Here is an 18,726-nt window from a genome sequence, read left to right as displayed (position 1 = left end):
CTGGAAAACAAGCATTAAATTCTTTTTCCCATTGAAACATGAGGGTTCCAGTGTTTAGTGCATATTTAATCCAGTTCCACTTTTACGGTGCGTTTTAGTACAATCATTAACAAAAGCGGCGGGCACACTACATCCCGCGAAGCTCTTAAACTTACATGTTTCCTATTTCTATTGTGATTACTTTTTGAACTTAAAATGGATCTCCACGACATTACGGCGGTCATGAAACTTTGCGATGACAATCTGCAAAAGCTGCAGGACAGCATTTCGTCCTACCAGCGTGAAGTGGACCAGGTTCGACAGGTGCTTGCGGAGAGGTGGATGAACGTGGAAAGGGAGGACGGCAGACTAATTGCGCTACACGATCAGCTATTGAGCAGCCTTAGCGAGGTAAATGCATATGTGATAAAGATGAATCTGCACATAAAACTTAACCGACCAGGCGGTGGAATGTTCCGGGAGAGTGAGCAGCCGGAGGAGCCCTCGTATAAATGCGATTCTGTAAAGCTTTCGGGAATAAGCGCCATAGAAGAGAACGTCGAAGATGACAAGCCGCCAAATCAGGACAGTGTCCAGCACCCGCCAGAAGATTCGAGCCAACAAGTTATGCCCATTGATTTATCGTCAGAAGAAAAGGCCGCAGCGGAGGTGGTACCACCGAATAGACCTAACCCAAAATCGAGTCAAATTTCTGAGAACCTGGTATTCTCAATGCACTCCAGTTGGGTGATTGAGCCCACTCCGGAGAATCTCAAGCCAAATCCCCTGCCCATACAGCAGTCTCCTTCTCACGCTTCAATAGTTCCGCGGTTCCTGCCAGCAACTTTGCCCAAATTTCCGTTGGCAGAGCGTAACCGGACCCTGCTACCACCCAAATCCGGTACACAGACATCTAGTGATGGCATCTACTCGCAAATCTTCAAGAATATTGCCGCTTTTCCCGCAAACACTGTGGTCAAGGCTACCGTTATGCACCTGAATATCGCCACCAATTGCTTATATGTTGCCCTGTGGGATACGAGCTCCCAGCCGCTGATGAAACTGCTAGGGGGACAGATGGCGCTACGAGAATTGGATCAGGTGCCAGACTACGGTGACATCTTTGCAGTCTATGACTGTAGGGACCAGGTCATTCCACGAGTTACAGTCAGTGCCATTACCGAGGGCGGAGGCTACGATGCCTACCTGCTTGACTACGGTGAGCATATTCACCTAAGCGGCAAGGAAAATATATTTGCCCTGCCTGATTGCATCAAACAGTTGCCGGCCGAGGCGATTCGCTGCCATATGGCCAACTTTAATGTGTCCAACGTGAAAAAGAATAATTACGAGACGATTAAGCTCCACGTACTTGATAACAATGGCATCGACATCGTGGCGGATCTCCTGGAGGAGGATAAAAGCATTGATCGGGTTGGAAATGTTTCGAAAACTGAAACCCCAAGGGATAATGCCGGTGGCAAGGACGACGGCCTTGCAGAAAAGACAGCTCCTGTCAAGCTGAGTGAGGCGGATATGGCCATGCTGAATGAGATTGGAACGAGTACCAGTGATCCGCTTAAGGCCGTGCTGGGATTCAGGCCAAGGGACGAACAACGCATTTGTAGGCACTACGATCCCAAGATTAATGGCTGCTTTAAAGGTACGTCTACAGCTAGCTGGCTTGCCAGGCAACTTAAATTACTAAATATTATTCACAGGAAATAACTGTCGCTTGCTCCATGAGCCCTTCGCCCCTTTGGGTGCCACCAAGGACGTGGAGATGGTTGCAGCTCTCCCCGAAGCTGTGTTCGACTCTCCGGTGCCTCACAAGATAGGCAGCACTGTTCGCATGCTAATTACCTTTGTGAATAGCCCGATTGAGGTGTATGCCCAATTTGTGGACGATGCGGCTCCGCTGGTGTGGGACGACAAGGATGTACCGGTACATAAGCGCACGTTCAAGCGGAAGCCCCACATCCTGGATATAGTACTAGCCCAATATAGCGATGGCTGCTTCTATCGGGCACAAATCATGGACGAACAGGACGAGGAATACAAGATCTTTTATGTAGACTATGGCAACACAGAGTTCGTGTACATAAACTCTTTGGCTCCATGCGATGACGTGGACAGCTTAAAGCCGCATCGGGCCATCAGTTGCCATATAGAGGGCGTCATCCGGATGCCTGATCTATGCCCTCAAAAGACCGCTGAGTGTGTGGAATATCTAAAGACTAAGTTGCTAAACACGGAAATGGATGTGGTACTGAAGAATCGTCTGCCAGATGGATTTCTGGTAGGCTTAACGGGCGAATATGCGGTTGTGCCGCGGAAATTAGTGCAGCGTGGGTATGCGCAGCCCAGCGACGGTCTTCAGGAAAATTTTAATGTGAAAGACCAGGAAGACGGCCATAGTGACACAGACCATGATTTCTAAGTTTCTTTTTCTTGAGTTTTTGCCAAAGTTATTATTTAATAGAAACGAAAACTGCTGTTATTTTATTATTTTAAGAAGTTACGATTATGTTGACCTTTCGTTAGTTTTAAGCAAAATTTGAGTTGCATTTATCTAAAGTTAAATCGTGGTATAATCTTTAACGCTAGAGCTTACTTTTAAGAAAATGAATTTTCCACCTTTTCATAAAATTAGCTTTTTTCCTTGCTGAATTTCGATTCAGAAATACAATCTTCATTCTGCTCTAGCGGCATGTCGGGTTGCTTGATTAATGTCCTGTCTTCTTTTGGGGCTGAAGTCCAATTATGAGCCCGGTCGGAACAGCAATCAGAAAACTATGCCTCGGGAACTAAAACAATAATAATAATTGCCACTAATGTGCAAAAGCAAAAAATCAAAGGACACACCGTTTTGTGGATCCGACAGCGCGGCGCTAATAGATTATGCCGCAACGATTAGAGAGGCAATAAATAACACCTGTCCGAGATCCCATGCGTGTTTGCCTCGTATGACGACGACAGGTCGTGGTCCTTGGTCCTCCTCGTGTGTCCTCCATTGTCCTGGTGGTGTTGACAATTTAAACGATTCGACCAAAAGGGTAATGGGCCGCAGACCCAGGTCAGGGGTCATTTTGGAGCAGAGTTCGTTCGGGGATGAAAAGTCCAATGGATCAGGGATCGCTGGCACAGACAATTGTCATATGGAAATCAGTTTTGGAAGCCGGGACAACACCTGCCACAGTCCTCATAAGAATTAGGAAGGAGACAACCCTCAATGTTCGACATAATTAGCCTGGTTAAGTGTCAAAAGGATGGCCTGAACCCCGAACATGTGTTCTCCATTTAATAATGATGATGACCAAAACTACCCTGAACTCGGATTTGCTGGAATTTTTATTACTAGACGCCTACAATTTCGAGTTGGAGTGTGGGTGCTGCTTAGGGATGAGGAGATGGTGTATGGGCTTTGCTCGGACACAAACAAACTTGTGAACTAATTTAACAAAACGTAACGAAAACAAAAGCCTTATTTTAGAAGTTGGATCCACGCTGGGTGCCATGGCCACTGGAAGTGGATCCTGGTTCCAGAATGGGCTGGCAGTTGACCTTCTGCAGTTCCGCGATGCGCTGCCATGTCATATTGAAGTGGCGTACGGATCGGGCATTGGCCAGCTTGGCAATGGGTCCCAAAGTGCGGTATCCATTGTTAATAAAGCGTACAAATCCTTTGGCCGTGAGATCAAGCAAGGCAGTCTTCACCTGCGACTCCAGATCGCCACAGGCAAAGGGTCTATGGTTGGCGAGGTGATAAATCGAATGAGTTTGCTTTGGGAGCGGAACTTGGTGAGCCAAATACTAAACCCAACTTACTCTTTTTCCAACATATCTAGGATATGCTCCTCCTGGATGCCACCGTTGTACTTGGGATGATCCTGAAATATGCGAACCATGTCTAAAATATAAAGCGGCAAGTGGATGTGATAGGTGTTAAAGGGAAGCCGCAAGGTGGTGGGCTCACAGTCCCGGATCAAACTTTCGTCGCACATTCCGGATGGGTTTCTTAGAAATCCCTTTAAGCTAATCTTTCAGGTTTTACATATATGTATGTTGCTTTCAGAAGTGACCAATACTTATGTTGTCTATAGACATACAGATCAGAGTCTACTCGGTCATGCTTCGTTTTCTAGAGTTCGGTGCTAATGTCATCCAATTAGAGGTGTCATTAACGGTTTGTCCCCGAGGTTTGCTCTTCAATTACTGACCCAAAAGCAAACATTGGAACAATTACATGTTCGGGTAGCTATATTACCTGGTAATTTGTCTAACATATAGCCAGTACCAGACTGTGTTCCTCCCAATGCATTAGCGAGGTCTCTGGGGTGAGTTTAAGGATAATGGGCATTTGGCTCATAGTTTTTTATGGATTCCCAAAACTTTCTTTTTACCAGAAAAACACACATATTTTCGGGATTTTCGTTGGCCTCAACCCTTTGAATGATATTAGAGACTTGCTTCCTTCTATATTTCCGGGTTACAGACAGACATGTCACTGTAACACGCAATCCATTTTATTTCCTGGCTCACCAAACACCAATAAACGACATCGGTGGCATGCCAGTCAAAGGGTTAACGTTAACTATGGTCCCAACTTTTGCCAACAGATAATAAATTAGCGCATACATTATGAAACGTTATAAGGATGCGACTTCCGGTTATGGGGGGAAGGGAATAGGAAAAAGGGGAAGTCCCGAGCGACAAACTGCCAATTTGGCTCGGCAAACAGGTGACACTTTCTCAACCAGCACAGAGGAACGGGTTTAAGAACCACACGAAGTCCCATACATATCTTTGGTTATATGCTGGATTTATCAGGAATATACATATATCACTGGAAAGAACATGCAAATTATTCGATTTTTTCAAGAGTCATGCTTGTGATCAAATTGAAGTTGGGTAAACTTTTTGATGTCTTTATATGATGGATTACTTATGGGCCAAATGGAGCTGTGCTGACATAGCAAATTTTCTGTGGGTTATTACTGTATACCTATAAAATCAATTTAGTTTAAAAAAAATATATAATCAAGGGAGGTTGAACATTATGATTAACAAGAAGACGAAGATTATATACACTTGCAGCTTGCAATAAAACTGTTGGATCGAATTGGACATTTTATTATAATATTTTAAATCAATATTTTGCAAGATTTTTTTATTTTTGACAAATCATAGTTTAAAAAACTCATATCTTACCCAAAAATGCATCAATTTAAATTCGAAAAGCTTTCTTATGTTAGTTTTTATATGGTTTATAAATCTGCAACTTCATTTAAAATTAAAAAATTTTAATTTTGATGAATATTTGACAATTTTAACCCCTTATAAATAAAAAAAAAATATGATCAAAACTTTTTTTCTTCCGAACATGGCTAGAAAGACCCGGCTTTTTATGATGATCAGAAAAATATGATATGATTCCTTCACTAAGATATTCACTAAGATTATACCATGCAAAAAATAAACTCTGCTTCAGAAGGAAGGATCCTTTTGGTCTTTATTTAAAAGAAAAACGTAATATTATATCTATATTATTATTGTCAGGCATGGTTCAGAAGGATCTTTGGGATTTAACAAGATTAAAAAGGGTGTCTGAAGTTTTCAATGAATTAAAATCTTTTGAATTTGTTTAAGCCTTTTCTGAAGCTCCTGTAAAATTGATATAAAATTTCGATTTACAAGTTTTATAATCTACAAATCCAAAACAAATACAAGTTAATCCTAGTTTTTTTTTTTTAATTACAATAAAAATCAAAAAATAAAGAAGACCCCAAATTCCATATTCCTTGTCAATACATGCCCCATTTTCCCCAAGTGCTTTACCTTATGGCCACTTTACCACGCCTCTTTCAGACTATTACCGTGACTTATCGAGGAACATTCGCCCACAAAATGCCGGTCGATAGCCAGGCCCGTGGACTCCCCCACCTTCCAAGTGACCTTTCGTCCACGCTCATTGGTCAGTGCCGGTTAAGGACTCTTTTCCGCCCCGACGCATAACAGTTGGTCAAGTCAGGGGGGGGAACTGGGGGTTTGTAATCTGGCTAACCAGTTATATGAAGTCCTTGTAACCGGGCAGCACAAATAAATGCCATGCAGCCCCGTCCAAGTGTCATGTATTTGACGAATAATTACCGTCAACATTGCGTGATTGGTTGAATCAGCCGGCAGCGGGGGAGGAGCTGGGGGACCAGGAGGTCTGTGGCTGGCTTAGAATTAGCCCCACATGGCCACATGGGGTGGTGGGTGGATCGGTGTAGGTGGTTGTTGTGTGACAAGAACCTATAATTACCGCGGCAGGTGGTGGTCGCCAGGACGGGCTTGGGCCATAACTCAGCGCAGGATTCAGACCCAGACACAACGCGGTCGTTGGCGCGAACGGATGTCGATGGAGAGGATGCACTCGCCAGCCCAGTCGCCTATCCTGGATGTCACCGAGACGCTATCGCTGCACTCTGATTTGGAGGGAGATTTTGAGCCCAAAAAGAAGCTGCCGTCGTCGTCATCGTATTCGTTTCCAGCTCCTCACAGTCTCCGGCTGCCGGGCCTTGGATTCCCTGGTCTAGTCCCGGGATCCAAGGTCTCTACCGGATCAGTGGCTCCCACTCTACCCGCCTTCGAGTACATTGCCCCACCGAGTCATGCCCTTCAGGCCCTGGAATTCCCCCTGATGGAGCTTAATCGCGTTGGCGTCATCGGAGGCGGAATGTTTCCGGGTTTCATGCATCGACGTGTTCGCGGCGAAAAGAGACCTATACCGGATGCCCAAAAGGATGCCAAGTATTACGAGAGACGCAAACGGAACAATGAAGCAGCCAAGAAGTCGAGGGATGCTCGGAAAATCCGCGAGGATCGGATAGCATTCCGGGCGGCTCTGCTCGAGCAGGAGAACTCTATACTGCGGGCCCAGGTGCTGGCCTTAAGAGATGAGCTGCAGACGGTGCGACAGCTCCTGGGGGCCACCACCGCCGCCGGCGGGATGTTGTCCATGACCAGACAGGTTTAAGGCCAAAGGCGGAGCAGGAAAAATAAGCGGATATTTGTATATAAAAGTAAAGTGCGAAGAAGTGAAATCTTATTTGGTTATACCGATTTTTGTTAATAAATGTTTAAAATTAAATTACTAAAAATTTATTTAAAAAAAGACAAAGTGACTTATTTAATGTCTTTTCAGACTGACTAATGGAAATTCCGACGGAACTGGTATCAAGTCCTTTGCAATATGCTTTAGGAAATTGAATATATTGACTTTAGATTGAAATTAATCCAGAGTTTTTATTAAAAGTAATGCATACAAATATCAAAATTAATGTAATTACTGCTCACATAAGCTCCAATTAATTGGCTGAAAAACTTTCAGCTCGTTCAAATCGACTTTATTGCTTGCAAAAATTAATTTAACATGTTAGCGCATATAAATCATTATAAAATAATTAACAAACTAGTGATCAAGTGGCTGCATTTGCACCTGGCCAGCAGAGTCTAGGATGAGCAGGTGCTGTTCGTTGCCAGAGCTGCGAGCACCCGCTATATCCGTCACTTTCAGCCGCCTCTCCGTCGGATGTTCGCGGCTGGTTAGGAGCTCCGTATCCCGATAGAAGTCGTAGGTCCGTACCGCGCCATCGGCCAGAGCCGAGAGTCGCCAGCCATCGCTGGAGAGGATCAGGGCCTGGACAAGATGCTGACGCAGGCCGCTGCCACTCAAGAGTAACTGCTGGTCAAAAACCCGCATCTCATAGGAGCGCCTGGGTCGCTCAATTAGTTCCAAAGCAGTATTCGGCCTGGCATCGTAGCTGCTGCCTACCATTGGGTCCACCTGCTGGTCAAAGGACCGCCGCTCGTTAAGTATAATGTTCTGAATGGCACACGATTTGCCGGTTTCCGGATCGGGCTCAGCGGTGGCCGGCGGGTGACCTGTCATGGGTCTTTGGGGTCCCTTCTGGCGCTGCCTTTGTCGCTGATTACAGTTGAGTATCATCACCGAGCCATTGGACAGACCAACGGCCACATAGCTCTCATTGGAGAGCACACACAGCGAGGTGGGAAAGAGAAACCTGCTCTCATTCACCGCTATCCTGGTGAAGCGCTCCGGTTTCAGGCTTCGCGTGCAGCAGAGCACAAAGTTTCGGTTGGTGCAGACGTAGATGAGATCACATCCGGTATCAATGCTGGTGAAGCGCATGCCCTGCAATCCCTGTCCCTGCAGGGCGGTGGTCAGCGTCTGGGTCTCGTTCAGCTCCCGTAGCAGGTCGTCGCTGTAGATGTTACCCTGAAACAGGCTCTTGGTCTTCTCATAAGCACTTGTATTGCTCTTCAGAAGGCGTCTCTCCAGGTAGCCCCTGAGATCACAGCAGGCACTTTGGAGGAGCTTAACCCGTGCCCAAGGTGAGCTGAACTCGTTGGTATTACTAGATGAAGCTCCTTCCACCAGAGTCCACATGGTTAGTAGGCCAGAGTCATTGAGAGCGGCGTACTGGAAAGAGTTGAGTTACTAAATAGGATAAAAGAGGTCTCTGTATCCTACCTGCACATCCTTAAAGGTTGTTCCCGCTGTGGCCATGCCTCCTCCGCTCTTCGATGGAGATCGAAAGCTGCGCACATCCACCACAGCTCCCAGATCTATGGCGGCCGTTACTTCCTGCAACTGATGCATTTGCTCCAGCATGGGTATCACAGACTGTGTGGCCGCAAAGTGAGTCAAATGGCCGTCCAATTTGGAGCAGTAACTGTACGTTTCACGCAGATCCCACATAGCCACACTGCCGTCCCGGAGTCCGGCCACCACAATGTCGGGAGCTTCGCTGCAAAGCGCCACACGGCTCACCTCCGCCCAGGTGGAAAGCAGTCTCAAAGGCTGGCCGGGATTGGTAAGGGACCAAACCATCAGTAGGTTGGCAAAATCTTCGCTGTATACGTTGCTCTCCGGTGGGCATTCGTGAACAGTGACCACCAGTTGTCCATTGCCAGCAGAGCTTCCAAAGATGCGACGCACAGGAAGGGCATTCAAGAGTCCAGTTTGGAGGGGTATATTTCTGGTATTACTAGTGTGAGTCTGGTTCTGGTTCTTGTTGCCATCCAACACCCGACTCATCAGAAGGGCTGCCTTGTGCATAAACGCATTCAGTCGCTCCAGATCCGTGCTCTTGGCCAATCTCCGACTCTGTTGCTGCTGCGAGCGTACCTGTTCCATGCGATGCAGTCGCTCCAAACGGCCGAGACTCTCTTCGTACTCATCTCTAGGCTGGACTTTCAGGGTCTCCATCTCCCCCTCCGCATCACCACTACAGTTGAGCACCAATTGACCGCCATAGTGCGGCGGATGCTGCGTCCAGCTGCTCCGTGTGTGCACCTCCTGTGTCTGGCACTCGCCGTCCATGTGGGGCGACTCAGTTTGCGTGGCCAGCTGGCAGGCATTCAGCTTGCCGTAACTCTGCATGAAGCCCTCGTAGCTCAAGGGTTTCATTTCGAACAGATGGTAGTTGAGCTGGTCGAAGCGTAGCTTGGCCATCAGCTCCTCCCCGCGGTGACTGATCACGGGGTGGGACACAAAACCGGAGTAGCCGCCGTAGTAGGTGGTGATGCCGCAATCTTCCCCACCCTGGGGCTTCTCTACACCACCTGTAGTGCTGATGCCGGAGTCCAGTTGGTCTGAGTTGGCCATGGAGTTGGTATCGAAGCTGTCGTAGTGCTGATGTTGCTGCTGCTGCAGAGGATTCCGACGCAAGTGCATCTCGTAGTGACCGGAGTCCAGCTTACGCTCCTGATCCCTATCGCGCTGGATCACGGTAATGGGGTTTTGTGTGGGCTCAGAGTCCTCCTCCTCCACCTCTGACTCGTATACGTCCTGCTCTTCCTCCACATCCGCCTCGGATGGAGGTGACTCTTCCTTGTCATCTTCTTCTCCTTCGTCTTCCCCGGGCGTGCTGGCATCTGTCTCGAAATCTGACTCGTAGGACTCAAAGTCATCGGAATAGTGATCGGATTCCTGATCGGACTTTTTCTCCTCCTCGAACTTGACTTCAAAGGCCACAGGTTGTTTGACAGGCTCCGGGGGCTTCTCAACTTCCGGGTGCTTCTCCACATCGCTTTGTTGCTTTTTCGATTCTTGCTTAAGAACCACCACTTCCTCCGGCTGCAGGGTGCGCGTGAAGGTGCGGGTTCTAGCCGGAGCCGGAGGTGGGGCCTCTTCTGCAGCTGGTTCCTCCTGTTTTGCCTTCTCTCTGCGTTTTTGCGGTGGCGAGGCCACTGTGACACTGTGGTAAGTGTCCAGAACAGCATTGGGCTTAGATTTGGATACAGGTGGCTTGGTCTTGGAGGGCGGGTTGCTTGTCGTGGGTGTTAGCCGGCTGCTAGCACGCAATGCCCCTGGGGATGGAGTGGTTCTTTTGCCCAAGGGTTCCCTTGCTTCTTTGCTTTTTGTCGTGTTTAACGGCTTTTTGCTGGTCGAAGTTAGAACTGTTGCTGCGGTTTTCCTTGCAATTTTTTCACTTTCCAGACTTTCCGGTTGCCTGACCAGTGACCTCCGATCCTTTGATTCCCTGGCTGTTGTGGTCGTTGGCACACTTGTTGCCGGTGATTTTGTGGCTTTCCTAGGCAATGCATCACTTCGGGCCTGTAATTTAAATTGAATTTTGAAATGCTAGCGGCTTTTGTTGGTTTTGCAGAACTGACTGACAGGACTTTTCAACACTGGCCACCTTATCCAAACAAAAGAATTGTCTCTGTGTGTTGCGATCGGTTGGTTTATTGGTTTTAATTGAACGCTGTTATATATATCTGCGGCATTAATAAAATGGTGGTGCGTGCTCTAATTCGCAGTAACGCTGTTGTGGCTGTTATCGTGGCGAATACAATTAAAAAACGGAGTTTCTGGCAGTTTCAAAAGATAAAGTGAAGAGGTGCAGCTACTCCGCTTGCTGTGGCTCTTGTGAAGTGCAAATTAATGCGGAAAAAAGTGAAAACCCTGGCTGCGTACTAATCAATGAAGGCAAATGATCGTTTAGTGCTTTTGTATCCAGCTTTTGAATAAATTTAAATCGGTTCCCTGCTTGGCTTACGTTCGGTTTGCTGCTGGTTCGCGTAGCATTTTTAGACATTTTATTAACCGAAACTGTTCTTTAAATTGCTTAATTTAACGTCGGAATGCCACGTAAATTTAATCAATTGTAATGTTGCTGCTCAGTTGTGACATTTTCCTTGTTTTCCTGTTTCCTTGGCAACATAACATAGCAACAACAAAGGCACAGGAATAACAAAATCAGCTGATTGACGGTCAGTGCTGGAAAGCGCTGTCAACTTGCAATTCAACTGGTAGGTATTAAATTAAATTTAATTGGTTAAGTAATTAATTGGTTAATTAATTTATATAAACTGGAAAAATGAGATTAAAATCAGTTTTAAATACAGCAAAAATAAGCCACTCCTGTTAGAGCTCTTCTGTTCCAACCATCGACGGTTATCGATTACTCTACTGTTATCGCTTCTCAAATTCAAATTTAAATTGGTGATACAGCCCTGTTTGAAGCTACTTTTTATTCTTAACTTAAATTTAGCGTAATATCACAATAAATAAGATTAGATTTGAGCTTGGTTGTGTGCCTAATCACTAGACGAATCGCGTCCACAGCGTTCCCAGTAAACACAACAGCAAAATCATTATTGCACTGTCCTGCCCGTATTTCATGGCTCCACTCTCCTCAAAGCTTTTGTAGTACTGCGTTGTGGCATACCGATCGTAGATGTGCTCCATTACCCGTTTGGCATTGTCCCGGTGCAGCTCCTGCCGACCCAGCAGTCCATCCGTTGTGTCCCGGAACAAGATATTGTTCCTGTTATCGAAGATGCCATAGAGCGTAAACGATTCGCTCTTATACTTCCGGCCAAATAATTGATCCATGTCCCTCAGCGAGTTGTAGATCTCGTTGTGCCGTGTCAGCGAAGAATTGTGCGTCATTAGGTGGCCACGGGTGGTCCAGTGCAGGTAGCAGTACTTAAAGCTGGAGCGCTTTTCGATGCCTCCGTAGGGACACAGGACGCGGAAGCCTTTATGGTTGCTGCGCATCACCCAGTCGGCGGTGAGATTGCCACTCACGTACTTCTTGTACACATCGGAGCTGAGGAACGCCACCTCGCCACCCTCGGCTAGGCAGCGCAGGGCGCCTTCGTCGCCCTGGTAGTGCAGCGGACACTGCCGGCCCTGATGCGGATGCCACAGGCAGGAGTCGCGGTGGAAGTAGGAGCTCAGAGAGTGCACTTTGCCGGTGGCATTCACTATGGTTTCCAGGACGGCAAGATGAGCGGCTCCCTCGTACGATGGCAAGCAGGCCCTTGTTCCGCGCAGATCCTTAAAGCTCTCGACCTTGGCATCCTTGTGAACCAAGGCAATGGTCACATACCTATTGTGCATGTCCTCGGCGAACTCATAGAGCAGGGGCACCAGATTGTAGTCCCTTTGCGCCTTCACCCGCATCTCTTGATCCACCACAACCACATCCGTGCCCTTGAACTTGGTGTTGTCCAGGCACTGCTCCAACTCCATGGTGCGCACACACTGAATGTTCGGCTGGACGCCATATACCTGCGAGGCTTCCTGCAACCAGGAGCACTTAACGTGCTCAATGATGGAGGTTGTGCAGACGACGATGGAACGTGGCGGGTTGCATTCCGGGAAGCTGTATGCTGACTGGAAGGCAGTGGCCTGGTCCAGGTAGTCATCAATCGATATCACATTGTCCAGCGGCACCGTGAACACATGGTATGTCTCCAGCAGACTGAGCAGCGCATTCTGCCAACTGTCCGGCTCATCGTGGGTTAGTCCGGTCACCAAGCGTTGTATCTGGGCGGCATGGGTGCGACGGGCAGCCACCACGGGCCAAGGCTTAGCTACCCAAACACATGGTTGTGTGGTGTTCATCGGTTGCAGATGCCCGTCTGGACAGAGGTAGCTATACTCTGAGGGATTAGCCTGAGCCGTAATGCCAGAGAACTAGGGGGAGAAAGAGTAATTTAAGGTTACTTGAGGCTTCTTCTTAATCATTTCCTTAATACTCACCCCAAAATGACTCCGAACATCGTCGAGACGAGCCCAGCCCACATTACCGCCACCGCTGGTCAGACAATATAGTGCTCCTCGTCGTCCCCAATGCTTGTCGGTCTGATCGCAGCTGGCCGGATCGTAGCACATCTCGCAGAGCGAGGGATAGCGGCCCTTTAGGATGCGATCCTGCTTGGGATCTGGGACCCAGGGACCGGCCTTGCAGCTGGGACCAAAGAACCTCGAGGTGGAGGCAATGCGATCCTCGGTGACGGTCAGCTCAGGATTGCAAGTCCTAGAAACCATAGCGGCCTCAAAATACTATAAAGAAAACCAGAACCAAGGTTAATATCAACTCCAGGAACCACTCTGAAGTTTTCTTACATTAGCGAGAACCTCTGTCCAGTGATTTCCCAATCCATACCCAGGATGACACAACTTGGCTCGTCGGAGATCATGAACCGAATGAATATTTGCTTGATTATCCACCACGGCCACGATTTCGTACTCAAAGTTAGACTCGTGCGAACGCAGCTCGCTGGCGACCAGGATCTCTACGCTAGCCCATCGAGCCGCCACCAGATCCTCGGAACTGAGAACGCCAAAGTGGGCCGTGCCCTTGTGGATGCGTCGAACGCAATCCAGCCGGTCCACACCGATGACGCACTCGATGTTGCTCTTTGCCTCCAGTTGCGGACAGAACTTGGGGGTTTTCCGATAAGTGCCGCGCGATTCCACCACGCAAACCCGTACTAAGGAGGAGATAGAGAGGGAGGAGCAAGTGAATACATTAAGTTTGGTCACCAAATTAAGTATATAGTAAGCCGCTAAGAAACCTGTTTCCAGACAGGCGGCATTAATTATGATTATATTTATTTTAGGTAGCTTTTAAAAGCCTGCAGTTTTCGGAAAAAGATTTTATCTTGGGATTTTTTCATTTTGAAATTAAAAATTCCCCTCAGGTGGGAAACCTTAAAGACAGGCTTGGGTTGCATTCGCAGAATTGGCACAGAGTCAAGGCAGCTTATGCCTGCGCCTGGCTACCTTTTGGGCAGTGGAGCACACGCAAGCTCCAAGGTTGGGACAGGTTTTAGTTTTTTTTTTTTGAGGTGTGAAACTGTTTCTCTAGCGGGTTTTTGATTACAGCCGGCCGAGTGAAGTGCCCAAGGTCAGCTGCTGATGCTGGTGCTCTCCCGCAGTGCATTTGGGATTGAAAGTTAATAATGATGGATTACGTTTTTGTGGATTTTTAATTGCAGTCTGTGATGGGGAAGGAAGTTTTAAAATTAAGTATTGTATAGTTATAAACAAGATTTTTGGGTAAAACTACTTTTTAAATTAAAGCTTGAAGAGAGATTTTAGGAAACCAGAATTACATAGATCTTTTCTATGCTTTTTCTTCCTTGTTTAATAGTTATATTCAAATATAACCTCTCTGTCTAACATTTCTCTATAAAACACTTGACATTAAGTTATTTCTTGCTTGATTACACTTGTCATTTTGTTTTTAATAACCAAGTAATTGAGGAGCGAGCAGCACACACACACACCAGCACTAGCACACTTATTACTCAAGTAAATTAATATTCAAAACAAATTGTTTTACATTTGTTATTAAAAACCGCCCCCTTTTTGGAGTACAGACAATCCATCCCAATCCCCACTTACATTTGCCATCGTCCGGGGGCACCACAGCCACGCACAACAGAGACACTGATAAGGACGAGGCGAACAGCCCCACCAAAATCGGTGTGAGCCAATGCATTCTTGATTGCGTCAACCCGCGAGAGATCGAGAGATCGACGGCAAGACGGGATTAAGTCGAGTGGGTTAGATTGAGCTTGTAAAGCGAACCTCGCGCTTTGGAAGATCGGCGGAGACTGAAAGCCAGCCCTCTCCGCTGTCAGCGAGTAAAGCTCGATCCCAAGCGATCCGAGCCCAAGCTGCAGAACGAGATCGCGAGTAAACACTGGAATATTAATCAACTACGCACAGCTGATGAGTCAAGCGGGGTTTTTGGATAGCAAACTGATTGATTAGCACTGTCTCTATGGGGGACGACGCCGGGGAATACCTGGGCTAAGGAAGAGCCTCTCCTAGGGTTTCCACCTGAACTTGAATCTGTACCTAATCTGGCTTTTATCAATCCGTCTCATATACAGTGCCATATGATTGACTGATTCCTTATCGGCACAGTCACAAACAGAGCAGACAGACTTATCAGTTTCCATACGAACTGCAAGGCGTTGGAGCAGCAATTTCTTCAGTCGCTGGCCGCCACTCTCCGCGTTCGAAAGGCCCATTTCTCCTTCTCCTCAACGATCTACGGGAAAAATCAACAGTACTTGTGGGTGTTAAGCTCTCATTGTTTCCGAGAATATCAATTAAGTACTATATAAACAAATCTATAGACAATATAGAGTTTAGGCAGTGCGAAAAGCCATTGTTTTCAGCCACTTAACACGGTCAAGTCAGTCATTACTAGGGCTTCCTTGTTGTTAATCTTGCTTTATATCTTGAGAAATCCCATTTTACTTGAGATTTCTACGCTTGTTTTTTTTTGCTTGACTAATGATATATGTTTGTAAAGTTTGGCTAATTATAATGTTAGGTTTGGCAACACAAATCGTAAATTTATGTGTGCCAAGTTTACTTACCTGTAAACCTGTTTTCTTAAATCCATAATATATAAATATCTACGTATAAAGTCAAGTTCCATTGAGGCCTTACATCACAGGCAATAATTAATTGAGTTGAAGCCACAAAGTGGGGATCTTCACACGGCAAATGAAATGCCCCAAAGGCATATTTATTATGGCAGGCCCTAAAAACTAAACTTCTTTATCGCCATTTCTGTGAGCTTTAATAGTTAAAGGTGTTGCAGATAAGATTTGTGGTGCCTTAATACTTATGCTTTCTGTCCTTATCTCTTTGAACTTTTATGCTAACGATTACAGCGCTTCTATAAAGTCTGGCTCTTATCGGTTGCTGTGAGGGACGGAGATACAGATTAGATATTCCTTTAACAGTTCCTTGATTTACATTCATTTTGCCGGCTATTTACAGACTCTTCCCCGACCACGTCGAACGGCGAACGCTTATTATGATCTTATCTGGGCGGAGCACCTTATGGGCATATTTGAACTGTGATACTTTGTGTCATTGTTGGGACACAACAGAGCTTAGCCTTTAATTAACTACAGACTGGACAATAATTAATTGATGCATTAATTAACAATGGTGCGACTCAACAGACGTCTGCTGCCCATCAAGGCTCATTTCTTCTTTTTTATGGCAGGTGAGTAAGAAAGAAAGAAAGAAAGAATTTCGCGGAACTAGGCGGTGATCCCAATCAGTTTTCGGTATATTACTTCTTATCGTATACAACTCTCTTATCTGTGCCATTATCGAATCACGAAAGGAGAAATCCTGATGCAATGTTTATATTCGATTGAGAAAATCGCAATTAATCGGAATATTATCAATTAAAAAATCCTATGAAACTATCATCATTTATTAATTGTATATTCCATATTTTAGCAATGGGACCCATACTCCCCCAACTGGTTGTAATAGGCAAGCAAATCGGTGTTCCTCCAGACGTAATGGGCTATATAATGGCCGTCTTGCCCATACTATATGTCCTGGCCAAGCCCCTGGTGGGTTTCCTTGTGGATTATTTTACGGTAAGAGAAATGACTTTTAGAAAACATAAAATAACTATAAATTAACAAGTATTTTACCTTTCCTTAGAGCCTGCGAAAGTTCATCTTTATGTCGCTGATCCTAATCATGACACTCGCCTATGGCGGCTTCTATTTCTTGCCGGAAAACTCGCACTTCATCCCACTGGAGGAAGGCAGTGTCCATTGGAATGTGACACTGCTGACGGATCTACACGAGTGCAGTCCCATGATCTACTCCTCGAAAGCATTCTGCCAGACAGTTCACGAGGCGGATTGCAGTCAGGGAGAGAATCTTTATGCAGCTATGATTGTGGCCCCTGAGGCAAGGCTGAATCTCAGCGAGAATATGCTTCATGGCAACGATAGCTATCACATCTGCCTCACATCGTCATCTCAGGCCAGTCCCTCAGGGATGAATGCATCCTGTGAGCTTCAGCATGTCAGCTCCTGCATCTATGGCACGGGAAAGTTCTGGCTTTTTGTGTTCCTCCTGTTCATCGGAACCATTGGCTTTAACGTCGTCAATTCTATATCGGATGCCTGCTGCTTTGACCTGCTGGGTGAGGCCGAACAGGATAAGTACGGAGCCCAGCGGGTGTGGGGTACCTTAGGCTTTGGAGCCACTGCTCTTCTGGCAGGCATCATGGTCAATTGGTGGACCTCGGATGCGGTGAAGAGCCTCACTCCGGCCTTGATAATCATGTGTGTGTTCAGCCTGCTGGATTTGTTTAGTGTGTCCAAACTGAAGCTGCCGAAGCTGGGCGGCTCCGAGTCCATTTGGAGCGATGTCTGGCAGCTGGTACGCCAGCCACCCATCGTCGTCTTCCTGCTATTTGCCACCATGGCAGGGATCATTGACTCCTTCATCATCTACTTCATGTTTTGGCACCTGGAGGAGGTGGCAAAGGATACGGGTTACATGGATCAGATCAAGCTCATCGAGGGACTTGTCGTGGCCGCCGAGTGTCTGGCCGAGGTGCCCTTCTTCTTCTACAGCGGCAAGATTATCAAGAAGCTTGGCTATGTCCACTGCATGAGCATGTGCTTCTTCTTCTATGCAGTGCGACTTTCGCTGGTCGCCTGGATCCCGAATCCCTGGTACCTTGTGGGCGTGGAGCTCTTCTTCCAGGGCATCACATACGCCCTGTGCTACACCTGCATCGTGGCATATGCTTCGGCGGTGGCGCCTCCGGGCACTTCTGCAACCGTTCAAGGACTAATGGCCGGCATTGACGATGGTCTCGGCTTCTCCATTGGCTCTTTGATTGGCGGACTGATCCTTAAGAGTCTGGGCGGACGGGAAAGCTTTAAATACTTTGCCATTGTCGCCCTTTGCACCTGCGTGGCTCACATTGTCGTGCGTCCCACCTCCAGAAAGCGGCAGTTCCTCCCCAAGCAGGGATATCAGCAGCCCGCGGAACAGGACATCAAGTATCCGCCACCGCTGCCCGACCAGGAAATGCAGGACCTTCGTTGACCCAGAACCTTAGAGTAAGAGTATAGTTTATAGATTTTGTTGCCTATTTTTGTACGCATCGTTCAAAGTAACAAGACAAGAAGATGTCCGAAAGTTGAACGACTTTTCTGTCCGTTGATTGTTCCATTGTTGGCGCGCACACGCGATCTCAAGTGCTCCAACCCCTTCCAGCTGTCAATATATATGGTTATATATACTTATATAATACCTGAGAGCACAAAAGAACTCATTGAAAGTGAAACTGGGGCCAAGCGGCAGATGATGCCCCGCTCGCTTAAATGGCGCGCGATTCCCACTCCATATATTAACAAAACTGGCCGGATCGATCGGCCTGCTTGCTCCAAGATCAAGAATCGAAAGTCGATTCGACACTGACTGGCAAGGTTGAGATATATTATTATATTTCAGATACTTTTTGACCATTTTTGTAGTCAAACCATTAAAAAACAAGAAAGAAAATTTGGAGTATTTTATATTTATTTACCATTGCAGTTTGCAATTGCATATAGGATCAAACCGGAAATAATTTTTACCGG

The 18,726-nt window shown here is 46.7% G+C and overlaps 6 protein-coding genes and 1 long non-coding RNA gene across 8 annotated transcripts; 3 read left to right on the top strand and 4 right to left on the bottom strand.

The window, feature by feature from the left end:
* Positions 1-69: 69 nt before the first annotated feature.
* On the top strand, positions 70-2,709 carry krimp (krimper). The gene is made up of 2 exons (XM_020942628.2): positions 70-1,642; positions 1,701-2,709. The coding sequence occupies exons 1-2, from the start codon at positions 196-198 to the stop codon at positions 2,417-2,419; spliced, it is 2,166 nt and encodes a 721-aa protein (XP_020798287.2). The 5' UTR covers positions 70-195; the 3' UTR covers positions 2,420-2,709.
* Positions 2,520-2,997, bottom strand: LOC147644491 (uncharacterized). The gene is made up of 2 exons (XR_015270364.1): positions 2,845-2,997; positions 2,520-2,786 (listed from the first exon to the last, which is right to left on the bottom strand). It is a non-coding gene; the product is annotated as an uncharacterized LOC147644491 (long non-coding RNA).
* Positions 2,998-3,312: 315 nt separating this feature from the next.
* LOC110176353 (uncharacterized) lies at positions 3,313-4,115 on the bottom strand. The gene is made up of 2 exons (XM_020942682.2): positions 3,808-4,115; positions 3,313-3,727 (listed from the first exon to the last, which is right to left on the bottom strand). The coding sequence occupies exons 1-2, from the start codon at positions 3,981-3,983 to the stop codon at positions 3,469-3,471; spliced, it is 435 nt and encodes a 144-aa protein (XP_020798341.2). The 5' UTR covers positions 3,984-4,115; the 3' UTR covers positions 3,313-3,468.
* A 2,276-nt stretch (positions 4,116-6,391) lies between these two features.
* On the top strand, positions 6,392-7,138 carry LOC110176361 (uncharacterized). The gene has a single exon (XM_020942691.2). The coding sequence runs from the start codon at positions 6,392-6,394 to the stop codon at positions 6,998-7,000; it is 609 nt and encodes a 202-aa protein (XP_020798350.2). The 3' UTR covers positions 7,001-7,138.
* A 168-nt stretch (positions 7,139-7,306) lies between these two features.
* On the bottom strand, positions 7,307-11,261 carry LOC110176324 (uncharacterized). The gene is made up of 3 exons (XM_020942643.2): positions 11,052-11,261; positions 8,519-10,606; positions 7,307-8,467 (listed from the first exon to the last, which is right to left on the bottom strand). Exons 1-3 carry the CDS (start codon positions 11,088-11,090, stop codon positions 7,436-7,438), a joined length of 3,159 nt encoding a protein of 1,052 aa, XP_020798302.2. The 5' UTR covers positions 11,091-11,261; the 3' UTR covers positions 7,307-7,435.
* On the top strand, positions 10,720-18,412 carry LOC110176326 (major facilitator superfamily domain-containing protein 6). Of its 2 annotated transcripts, XM_086826877.1 has the most exons (5): positions 10,720-10,792; positions 11,224-11,304; positions 16,094-16,325; positions 16,568-16,713; positions 16,781-18,412. In XM_086826877.1, the coding sequence occupies exons 3-5, from the start codon at positions 16,265-16,267 to the stop codon at positions 18,188-18,190; spliced, it is 1,617 nt and encodes a 538-aa protein (XP_086683003.1). In that variant the 5' UTR covers positions 10,720-10,792; positions 11,224-11,304; positions 16,094-16,264; the 3' UTR covers positions 18,191-18,412. The 2 variants fall into 2 exon arrangements, with proteins under 2 accessions (XP_086683003.1, XP_020798305.2); XM_020942646.2 differs by lacking the exons at positions 10,720-10,792; positions 11,224-11,304 and adding an exon at positions 15,285-15,374.
* On the bottom strand, positions 11,489-14,998 carry Tsf3 (Transferrin 3). Its single transcript, XM_020942644.2, has 4 exons — positions 14,696-14,998; positions 13,412-13,779; positions 13,046-13,348; positions 11,489-12,979 (listed from the first exon to the last, which is right to left on the bottom strand). The coding sequence occupies exons 1-4, from the start codon at positions 14,790-14,792 to the stop codon at positions 11,600-11,602; spliced, it is 2,148 nt and encodes a 715-aa protein (XP_020798303.2). The 5' UTR covers positions 14,793-14,998; the 3' UTR covers positions 11,489-11,599.
* Positions 18,413-18,726: the final 314 nt, after the last annotated feature.

This window comes from Drosophila serrata, unplaced genomic scaffold, assembly GCF_035046125.1.
Source record: "Drosophila serrata isolate PLE 108 unplaced genomic scaffold, ASM3504612v1 contig_165, whole genome shotgun sequence".
NCBI classification, from domain to species: Eukaryota; Metazoa; Arthropoda; class Insecta; order Diptera; family Drosophilidae; genus Drosophila; species Drosophila serrata.
The sequence above is the reverse complement of the archived record's forward strand: the minus strand, read 5'-3'. Positions and strand labels throughout refer to the sequence as shown.

Bases quoted from the DNA above. Each gene is read 5' to 3' on its own strand.
- krimp (XM_020942628.2), top strand. From the start codon at position 196: ATGGATCTCCACGACATTACGGCGGTCATGAAACTTTGCGATGACAAT. The intron at 1,643-1,700 runs GTACGTCTACAG...TATTATTCACAG, and splicing joins GATTAATGGCTGCTTTAAAG to GAAATAACTGTCGCTTGCTC.
- LOC110176353 (XM_020942682.2), bottom strand. From the start codon at position 3,983: ATGTGCGACGAAAGTTTGATCCGGGACTGTGAGCCCACCACCTTGCGG. The intron at 3,728-3,807 runs GTAAGTTGGGTT...CGCCAACCATAG, and splicing joins CTAGATATGTTGGAAAAAGA to ACCCTTTGCCTGTGGCGATC.
- LOC110176361 (XM_020942691.2), top strand. From the start codon at position 6,392: ATGCACTCGCCAGCCCAGTCGCCTATCCTGGATGTCACCGAGACGCTA.
- LOC110176324 (XM_020942643.2), bottom strand. From the start codon at position 11,090: ATGTCTAAAAATGCTACGCGAACCAGCAGCAAACCGAAC. The intron at 10,607-11,051 runs GTAAGCCAAGCA...TTTAAATTACAG, and splicing joins GAACCAGCAGCAAACCGAAC to GCCCGAAGTGATGCATTGCC. The intron at 8,468-8,518 runs GTAGGATACAGA...AACTCTTTCCAG, and splicing joins CAACCTTTAAGGATGTGCAG to TACGCCGCTCTCAATGACTC.
- Tsf3 (XM_020942644.2), bottom strand. From the start codon at position 14,792: ATGCATTGGCTCACACCGATTTTGGTGGGGCTGTTCGCCTCGTCCTTA. The intron at 13,780-14,695 runs GTAAGTGGGGAT...TCTCCTCCTTAG, and splicing joins GCCCCCGGACGATGGCAAAT to TACGGGTTTGCGTGGTGGAA. The intron at 13,349-13,411 runs GTAAGAAAACTT...TTTTCTTTATAG, and splicing joins GGACAGAGGTTCTCGCTAAT to TATTTTGAGGCCGCTATGGT.
- LOC110176326 (XM_086826877.1), top strand. From the start codon at position 16,265: ATGGTGCGACTCAACAGACGTCTGCTGCCCATCAAGGCTCATTTCTTC. The intron at 16,326-16,567 runs GTGAGTAAGAAA...TCCATATTTTAG, and splicing joins TTTCTTCTTTTTTATGGCAG to CAATGGGACCCATACTCCCC. The intron at 16,714-16,780 runs GTAAGAGAAATG...ACCTTTCCTTAG, and splicing joins TCCTTGTGGATTATTTTACG to AGCCTGCGAAAGTTCATCTT.